Here is a 9,968-nt window from a genome sequence, read left to right as displayed (position 1 = left end):
TTGTGTTGCTCTTGCTCTTGTGCAGGTTATCTGTGTATATTGTCATATCTAGTAGGTACCTACAATTTGATTTGAAGTTAGAAATCAAAAGGAGCAAGTTTAGGGCTGTTCCACTAAAACTGTGTATATCGGACACGTCCGGTATTGATCACTGTGCCAGGCTGTTCTGCAGAACACGTGCATACCGGACATGTTCGGTATACCTACTAGACACGTCCGGTATTTCCTGCCTGTGCTGAATATATTCATTCTCTGTTCTAACTTTGTATTGCAGGGTTGCAACTTCTATATATATTCTTTATACCTTGTTTACTCTGTGGCTAACTTGTGAGGGGTGGTACTACTCTTAATTTGGAGTTTCCATTTTGGAAACTCCATTTACTAATCATTTCCGCATTTAAAGGTGTTAATTTTTAGAAATGCCTATTCACCCCCCCCCCTCTAGGTGGCATCCTAGGTCCTTTCAGCTGCCTTACTTTCTCCATCTGTTTTCTGGTCCTTATCGAGCGGGCGTCCCCGGTCGATTGGTCCCAGTCGACTCTGATTGCGTTAGTCGAAGAGGAGCTGTAAGCAGGGGTTCGACGCATTCCCGGTCGGAGAACCGGGTCAGAGTCAGAAGTGGTGTTTGGCCAGGCCTTCCGATCAGAGAGGTCATCCGGAGGAGGGCTAGAGACCGAAGCGAGCGCTCCGGTCGGAGAGGTAGGCCGGAGTCAGAAGCGGGCATCATTCTTTCTCGGCCAAGCCTTCTGGTCGGAAATTGGATCGTCCTTCTGGCCTATCGTCTAGGTATTTGGGCCGATCCATGAGTTGCGCGTTGCTCACAACGTTGTCCGTTGGGCCAAGCCTTTGTTGGGAAGCCGGTCCATGAGGGACCCTGGGTTTATGAACCCGACACCACTAGTGTAAAGTATTTTCATAGACAACAAATAGACAATTGTGCTCATTTGGATGATGTTAGAGCATCTCCATGAGGCTAGGTAAATCATTTTGTAAATGTAAATATGGCTATTATTAGCAAAAAATAGTCTCCAATAGCCTCTCCATCTCATTATCTAAATATAGCAGCGAGCTATTCCATGTTTTTCGCTCGGCATACAAAGCGAGCGAGGCTCGCTCGCCAAGTCCGCGTGAATCGCGGCAGCTGGGGCACTTCATGACATGCAGCACTCCGAACGGCTTGAGGGCACAACTAGCCGCATGCGAGGCGGGATGCGTGGATGGATGGCAGAAGATAGAGAGGTTGTTGTGGTGCGAACCAACAAATCCAGTTCATCTTTGTATACTTTATAATGAAAAATTGCAAAAATAACACTTAAAAGATTGACTCCTTGATTACGATGACACTCGGGTGGATGACAAGTGGGTCCATCTGTGTCTATGAATGTGGGTCCAGTGTCAAATCTATAAACGATCGATGTTTTGAGTCCCATTTTTGCAAATTGCCCCTTTATAATAAGCTCCGAACGGCTTGAGGGCACAACTTGCACCGTTGAGTTTGTCAATTCCTAGATTTGTTGGTTTACTCTTTTGGAGACCCTTATTGGGGTGATTATGTGTGTAAATATGTTATGTAAGCATCTGCATATACATCGTTTAAAATGAACCTTTCAGAAGATATAAAATGCATTCATTCATTTGTAACTTCTGGAGTTTAGACAAAGGGTGCTTTTGGTATGCAGGATTGTTGCTTGATTCATACATATCTCACGAACTTTGTTAAATTTTACACGTAAAATAAAAAAATAGAAAAAACTGTATTTCCAAACAGGGTCTAAGGAAATCGTGGCGAATAAGCATTTGAAATAAGTCCATCTTACCTCCTTCAGTCGTTCGATTTTCCTCCCTAATCTACAAAACCAGTTTTTAACCCCCTCAACTTTTGAAACTGTTCCAAGTTTTGATAGTTGTTTTACTGATGTGACGCCACATCAAAGAGGGTAAATGAAACTAAGTTCAAAGTTCAAGAGGTAAATTAGACTAATTTTTTAAACAAAATATCTAAAAAATATTTAAAAAATCAAAAAAATATTCAAATATATTTTTACATGAAAAATAATTCAAGTAAAAATCCTAAACCTGGTTTATTCTTGAAAATTCATAGAAAATTTATTTTAGCTTAGAAAATTGTGAACTTGTTTTAGTTTTTTTCTAAAATCACATGCTCTATGTTATGGTGCCTAGCTTGGAATTATTTGAATATTGATGGACTCGTTTTGGTGCTTATTTGCTAGTTGAAGCTCTCGTATATATCTATTATAATTAGTCAATATTGATCATCCAAACTACATAGAAGCGCTAGTAAAACATCTTTAGGACCGTAGTGGGACTGATCCTCTACCCTAGATAACATTTCAAAGTGGTTGTGCTAAACTGTGTGGCTGCATGCATCCTGTCACACATATGCATGCATGCATGCAACCTTTGTTTAATATATTGAGTTAAGTTTTACAAACTATTAAATTTAATTAAGTTTTAGTGCAATGAATTATGTACCATAACGTGGCAGGAAAATCTAGATGGTAGCATATGGGTCATGATATTTGTACAAATAGAATCAAGTGATATGGACAAGATATTTCAAGCTAGACACCATAGCATAGAGCATGATCTTAGAAAAAAAAATCTAAAACTAGTTTCATAATATTCCAAGTTAAAACAAATTTTCTATGATTTTTCTAAGATTAAACCAGGTTTTAGGATTTTAATTTTATTATTTTTTCATGAAAAAATATATTAGCATAATTTTTTTAAATGTTTCTAGTCCGAATTACTCCTCAAACTTTCGACTTAGTTCGACTTACCTCTTCTCACATTGCGCCACATCATCAAAACTGCTCAGAGTGTAAAAGTGAAGGTTTTCAAAAGTTGAGGGACTAAAAAACTGATTTTGTAGATAAGGAAAGAAAAAATCGGACAACCACGATAATTGAAGAAGGTAAATTGTATTTTTTTTCCTTCAAATTAAATCCATTCTAGTGTCCCCGGCCCATGGTTCCAGCCCAACTCTCCCTTCTCAGGTCTCAACTGAGTCGGCCGTGCCACCCTCTCGTCCTTGCCGGCCTACGCGCTTCAGCATATTGCGGCCCAGCTTTTACAGCTTCTGCTCCCTCCTCTTATGCCAGGGTCAGTGGGCCGGGCTTGCCAAGCCTATTGCTGCCAGAGTCACCCTCCGCATCTGACCCAGCGCACCCAGTCTCTTCACCCCGAAGGAAACTGATGATTCCACGCCCAGGCTGTTTAGTCTTCACAAAGTCAAGCAGGCTTTTCAACCTTCAGCAGCTGTTCTAGACGAATGCGATATTTTCCGTGCTCAGTCTCGGTGCAACTAGTACTTTGTAGAGTAGTCCGACAGAGTTGAGTTCCGGATTGAGATCCTCCGACCTCCGTGCAACAACAATGGAAGCCATCCACCTTGCCTATGTGCTCGTCTTCCTCTTGCCCGTCGTCTTCCTCCTCCGTCTCCGGCGCCGCGGGCCTCCAACAACGACGGCCCACTGCCCGCACCCCAACCCGGTCCTGGGCAACACCCTCGACTTCATCCGCAACCGCCGCCGCTTCTTCGACTGGTACACGGACCTGCTCCGCGCCGCGCCGTCGGGGGCCGCCATCGAGGCGTGGGGGCCCCTGGGCGCGGGCCACGCCGTCACCACCGCGAGCCCGGCCGACGTCGACCACCTCCTGCGCGCCGGCTTCGATGGGTACGCCAGGGGCGCGCTCTTCCGCGACGCCACCGCCGAGCTCATCGGCGACGGGCTCTTCGCCGCCGACGGCCGCCTCTGGAGCCTCCAGCGGAAGCTGGCGTCGCACGCCTTCTCGTCCCGCTCGCTCCGCCGGTTCACTGACGGCGTCCTCGACGTGCACCTGCGCCGCCGCTTCCTGCCGCTCCTGGACGCCGCGGCCGCGAGGGACGGCGGGGCCGTCGACCTGCAGGACGCGCTGCGCCGGTTCGGGTTCCGCACCATCTGCCACGTCGCGTTCGGCGTAGAGAGCGTGGACGGCGGCGACGACGACCCCGCGACGCAGGAGGCGCTCTTCGCGGCGTTTGACACGGCCGTCGCGATCTCCTTCCGGCGCGCGCTCACGCCGGCCACGTTCGTGCGGCGGCTCACCAAGCTCCTCGACGTTGGCAAGTCGCGCCGGCTCCGGGAGGCCGTCCATGTCATCGACGCCTACGCCATGTCCGTCGTCGAATCGAAGGCGGCGGCGTGTCACAGGAACGGCGTCGACGACGGGAGCGCGGACCTGCTGTCGCGGTTCATGGCGGCCATGGACGACGGCGGCGGCAGCGAGCTCGGCGCCATGTTCCCCACGCCAGCGGCCAAGCTCCGGTTCCTGCGGGACGTGGTCGTCACCTTCGTGCTCGCCGGGAAGGACACGACGTCGTCGGCGCTGACCTGGTTCTTCTGGCTGCTCGCAGCGAACCCGCGGTGCGAGCGGCGCGCGCACGAGGAGGCCGCGTCATTATCGTGCGATGACGACGGCGAGGTGAAGGGGATGCCCTACCTGCACGCCGCCATCACCGAGGCGATGCGGCTGTACCCGCCGGTGCCGTTCAACGGGCGGATCGCGGTGCGCGACGACGTGCTGCCGAGCGGCGCGGCGCTGCGAGCGGGCTGGTACGCCAACTACTCGGCGTATGCGATGGGCCGGATGGAGAAGCTGTGGGGCGAGGACTGCTTGGAGTTCGTGCCGGAGCGGTGGCTCGGCGAGCGCGGCGAGTTCGTGCCGGTCGACGCAGCGCGGTACCCGGTGTTCCACGCTGGGCCGCGGGTGTGCCTCGGCAAGGAGATGGCGTACGTGCAGATGAAGACGGTTGCCGCGGCCATACTCCAGAGGTTTAGGGTCGACGTGGTGGCGCCGGTGGCTAGCATGGAGGCGCCGCCGGCGTACGAGATGACGGCGACGATGAAGATGAAAGGAGGGCTGTTGGTGCGGCTCAGGAGGCGGGAAGAATAGTCCTGAGTCGTGACAGACTAGTGATGCTCACGTGAATTGTTTGGAAATAGACTGCGTAAAAGTCATCACACCACGCCATGTTAGCTTTGCTTATAAGCCATACTTTTTCAGCCAACCACCAGTATTTTTCTCACAATAAATCAGCCAACAGTACTTTCAGCCAAACGAACAGGGCAAAGTCTAATGTTTGAAATAGCCGGATGCAGTCACCGCTATAGCTGGATTTAGCCTCTGAAAAACCTGATGCTAAGGTAATCCACATTTAGCGCTAAATTATTCTTGCCGCTACTAGCTGGAAACCAGTTTAATCTAGGAAGTGTATGCAGTTGCAGTTATGAATATGAATTAATCGCAGCTCAAAGAGAGGAAAACCAGAGTGGCACCACAAAAAGTCAAAATGATGGACTCACTCACAAAAAGTCAAAATGATGGACTCACATGATACGCAAAATTAAATAGGAGGAAGGTTATCAGAGTAAAAAATGATAGATGGTACTTGTGATGAACAAAACCACAGTTCATCAGCTGAAATAGCACGACGGAAGACATTCCACCCTTAATGTCTTCAATATGACATCGTAGTCTGATGGGACAAATATCTCATGACAAGCAAAGCATAGTACTCTGTATATGTTTTGCCTGGAACCAGCATAACGTGGCACACCCTACTACTGTCTTCAGAATGCCAAGTCCGAAAATATGAAAAGACAAGTTCAGCACTTCAGCAGCAACTTGTCTGCATTAACTACTACGGAACAAAGAGCTTAGTGATGGCACTAGTAACCCAAAAACCAAAGAGGTGAGCTGATTTGCGACACTGTTATCGTTCTCTCACTGGTCAACAACCTGAATCACAAAGAAGAAATAATTGTTAGCACAATTCCAGCTGCCTAGGAATCAAACAGATTGGATTTTGACGATAAAGTAACAGGTGTAATTGGTAAATAAGCCAAACTGGCTTGCAACAAGAAAATGGATCCTAGATAGTATATGTGATGTTTAAAGTTCAGAAGTGCCTAACAGCGTTCACAGTATACTTTCATAGGTCTAGAGGTCTTTCTAGTAACTCATTTCATCAACAGAAATTCATCCAAAGATAAGAGAATAAAACCATCTAAGTAACCAAATTGATAAAATAGTCAAATCCCAGCACCAATGCCCTAATCAATTGCAAAGATAAGAGAATTGAACTGTAACTCTTGTTAAAATTGAAGGAGCAATCAGTCATAGCTTAAGAATCATCAAATTGGTACGTAGATTCTTTAGTTTTGTGTAAAGACCTTCAATTTCTCAGTTGCATCTCAAAATGGGCATTGTTGAGCTAACTTTCTGAAATAAGATCCAAAAGAAGGCAAACAAAAACACAATAAGGTATAAAATGGAAGGATTCACAATTATTGTAGCTAACTATTATCAAACGCTAAGGTGGCAATATATCCTTGATTATAATTAATGACAGCAATTATTAAATGGTAGGTGACAATGATTAACATATCAACACGTAATTTTTATACGTACAAAAGGTACAAAAGTACCGTTTCAAACTATAAAACTCCTGAAAATACACAAGTACTACTATCTGGCAGATTTCAGACGGGAGTTGAAACTATGCTAGTAAATATATAAAGTAGGCAAGACTGAAACAGGTCTAAAAGAAAGTTATCTATTCTAGCAATTCTAAAGAATATAAAGTTTGGTTGGTTGTGTTTATTAAATATTGTGAAATTTGGTTAACTAAATTAGCATAAGCAAAGAGGCTCAGTTGTAGATTTAAACTAAACCTAGACCTCATCAAACTAAAAATTTCGAAACCACTATTTAAGCAACAGAGCAAACAAACTAAAAACAGCAACTCCTTGGATTCAAGCAACAATCAAACAGATCTGCAGAATCAAAACCTAGACTAAAAGCTATTAGTAGTAAGCATAGAACTTCTTTTTGTTTGGAAAACCCAAATCTAAGGAACAAAACTGCTATGTAAAAGCAAAGTATTAACAGGTTCGTAAACACAAAACAAAGACATTAAAAGCATTTTGTTTGTTCAAAATATAACACAGCCTACCAAAGCCACTGCAAGGTACATTAACATATCAAATGTAGGTATCCTTCTAATAGGTGCCTAGAAAATACATTAGATCATTGGATGACATATTGGCTCCTACTACACAAAGATCTGTCACCACATTTATGTAGCCAGTAGATCATAACCATCAGAATGAAGGGAATATGCCAGCGCCTTCCACTGCAGTCTGCAACCAGTTTACACACCCAGGACACAAACACATAAAAAATTGATCTCTATTTGATCAAGGAACTTCACATAAACAAGTGACATGAACATGTAAGCCAAGGAATGTCTCAGCAAGAAATCAACGAGGAACACTGGCATCAAGAACAAGGAGTTGGCATAGATGGGGCCCCATGCTTGTCGTGGAGTTCTACAGGATGTGAAGTTTCAATTGTAGTATTCCTTTGTGTTAACACTCAGGTTTAGTATCTAGACACATAAGGTATAATATATAACCCATAAAAGGCTCAATTGCACAAGTGCAAGTTGCAACAAAGCCTGAAGTACATGAAACTCAAAATTTGTGAAGTTAAGTTGACAACTGAGAAATGAAATAACCAAAGCAGTTCCTTAAATTCACAACAACAACAACAACAACAACAACAACATAGCCTTTCAGTCCCAAGCAAGTTGGGGTAGGCTAAGTTCCTTAAATTCACACATAATAACAATTATTACCAGCAATTCAAAAGGAAGTCAATGTGGAGTGTCGAATAATACTGCGATGTCCAACACAAACTTCTAATTTGGTACCTAAGTATATAGAACTTATTGAGAAATTAGTTTGTACCAAATATAGGTATATACCACATCCTACAGCTACCGGAGGGAGCACAATTCACCAAACTGATGACCATCAAGCTTTCTACAACTATGTGCTAATTTCCATGTTCTAAAATTTTGTGAGTGAGAGTAATAACTGTATAACAAATCCAAAAAGAAAAGGACATGCTCCCTCTACTTCTACAAGATGCTATGACAAAATATGCATGCATCAGAGCATACAGACAATCATAAAGAAGAATAATTAAAGGAGCATTTGATCAAGCAAAACTTCTTATAAACGAAGGTATGGAAATCACCAGAAAGTCAGTTTCTTGGAGTGAGGAACTCAGGCGGCCAGGACAAGGTGTAGGCATAGATAGGGTCTCCATGCTCCTTGCCATCTTTCGTCACCAAGCGCTCCAGCTTGCCGGTGTCCAGATGGAACGAGTAGCGCCCATATCCCTATGTACTGATGAACACCTTTCCGGTGCAAGCGTAGTCCATGTCGCTGAGCCAGGTGCAAATCATCCGCATCATTTTGTCCTTGGGTAGCTCCGGCACGGTGTCGAGCAGTTTGGTCATGCAAATCTCCCTCTCCAGCAACCACCCCCTGTCGCTCCACCTGGCCTCTCCACGCACCCAGGTCTCTGCAGCTCTTCGTGCACGATCGATGCCATGCACAGACGGCCGTCCTCCGGCGTCTCTCCGATGCGGTACTTTTTGAAGTGATCTCCCAGGACGGCAGGTACGGGCATGAACGAGAAGTCCAGCGTGCAAGGATCCAGCTGGAGTAAGCGGCTGGAGTTGCAGATGTGCCAGTGGATGTTCCCCCAGCGGCTTGCACGCAGCGGGCCTCGAACCACCACGGGTCGAAGTCCACGACGATCCCCTCGGCCCTCGGCAACGCGCGCCAGGTGAAGTTGCCTTCGCGGACGGACGCGACCCAGGCGCGCGGGAGGTCGCCGTCGACGGTGAGACAGACGGCGTCGGAGGTGAGCCTGCTAGGGTGCGCGCGCGCGAGAACGGCGACGCCGATGACGCACCTGTCGCGGCGCCAGCGATCGTTAGGCTCAGGCAGCGCGTCGCACGGTGGCGGCGGGAGCAGGACGCGGCGGCGCGACGCCGGGTCGACGGCGAGGATGCGGGGCAGGAGCGACTTGGGGCGCGAATGGAGGAGGAGGAGGACGAGGCCGAGGTGGACGTCCTGGATGGAGAGGCTGCTGGCAGCGCCCGAGGTGAGGTCGAGGGAGAGGTGCGGGGAGGAGGCGTCGAGCGGGAGAAAGACGGCGGGGTGGTGGGTCTTGTCCGACGTCGGCATGGGGGGCGGCTTGGAGGGGCCCTTGGGGTGGAAGAAGTAGCCGAGGAGGGGCGGGTGGCGGCGCGGCGCCAGCGGTGGCAGGCGAGCGCCGCGCGGAGGAGGTTGGCGGGGGTGAGGTGGAGGAGGATGGCCTGGAGGTCGAGGTCCGTGAGGTCGGCGACCGTCGTCGTCGTCTTCACCATCGCCACCGGCGCAGGCTCCAACGCCGGGGGGCGAGGGAAAGCGGCAGCGGAGGACGCTAGGGTTTGGTCCTCGCGGCCTCTGCAGCTGCTTTGGGGCGCCATGAGTGATGAGACGAGATACCGAGGGTCCGACCGAGACGAGGCAAAGTAGGAGTGGAGAAGCAGCGACAGAACGACAGCTGGAGGTCACTCACACCGGCTGACCGGCCGCGCTCTTTCCGTATGTTGGCTTCAGGCTTTCAGGGGTCCAGAGCCTACCAGGCTTTTTGAATTTTGATTGACCGAGAGCCCAGACAGAACCAGGAGGCTTCTCCCTAACGACGATCTCATAAAAACTGTACTTCGAAAATATGCTAAATTATTTGGTTTTGCAAATATTACTTCCTCGGCCCGGGCAAGAATACAACTTTAAGGTCTAGTTTTTGTCCAACAAAAAATGCTATTCTAGCCATTTTACAGGTGTGCAAGGTGGGTTCTATTGTACCACCCATTCCTATTCATTAAGGAGCCTTTTACCTATGTGCCATTATAAAAAATTGAAATTACATGTGTACCATTGAAATTTTCAAAAGTTCTTCTGTACCCTTGCACGAAATTTCTTTTCCTTACATGCCACTTTCGTCTATTTTGCCGGTAACAACAGCTAACGGCCAACCGAAAAGACGATTTTGCCCTCAGT

General features: G+C 47.6%; 1 protein-coding gene and 1 pseudogene across 1 annotated transcript; one reads left to right on the top strand and one right to left on the bottom strand.

Annotated features, from left to right (window-relative positions):
- Window positions 1-2,872: 2,872 nt before the first annotated feature.
- On the top strand, window positions 2,873-5,134 carry LOC136517821 (cytochrome P450 94B3-like). Its single transcript, XM_066511468.1, has one exon. It carries the CDS (start codon window positions 3,397-3,399, stop codon window positions 4,954-4,956), a length of 1,560 nt encoding a protein of 519 aa, XP_066367565.1. The 5' UTR covers window positions 2,873-3,396; the 3' UTR covers window positions 4,957-5,134.
- A 128-nt stretch (window positions 5,135-5,262) lies between these two features.
- On the bottom strand, window positions 5,263-9,460 carry LOC136517822 (uncharacterized; annotated as a pseudogene).
- Window positions 9,461-9,968: the final 508 nt, after the last annotated feature.

Source organism: Miscanthus floridulus, chromosome 17 (assembly GCF_019320115.1).
Source record: "Miscanthus floridulus cultivar M001 chromosome 17, ASM1932011v1, whole genome shotgun sequence".
NCBI classification, from domain to species: domain Eukaryota; kingdom Viridiplantae; phylum Streptophyta; class Magnoliopsida; order Poales; family Poaceae; genus Miscanthus; species Miscanthus floridulus.
Note: the sequence above shows the minus strand (reverse complement) of the source record. Positions and strands in the feature narration are given on the sequence as shown.

Excerpts from the sequence above, each read along its gene's own strand:
- LOC136517821 (XM_066511468.1), top strand. The coding sequence starts at position 3,397 with ATGGAAGCCATCCACCTTGCCTATGTGCTCGTCTTCCTCTTGCCCGTC.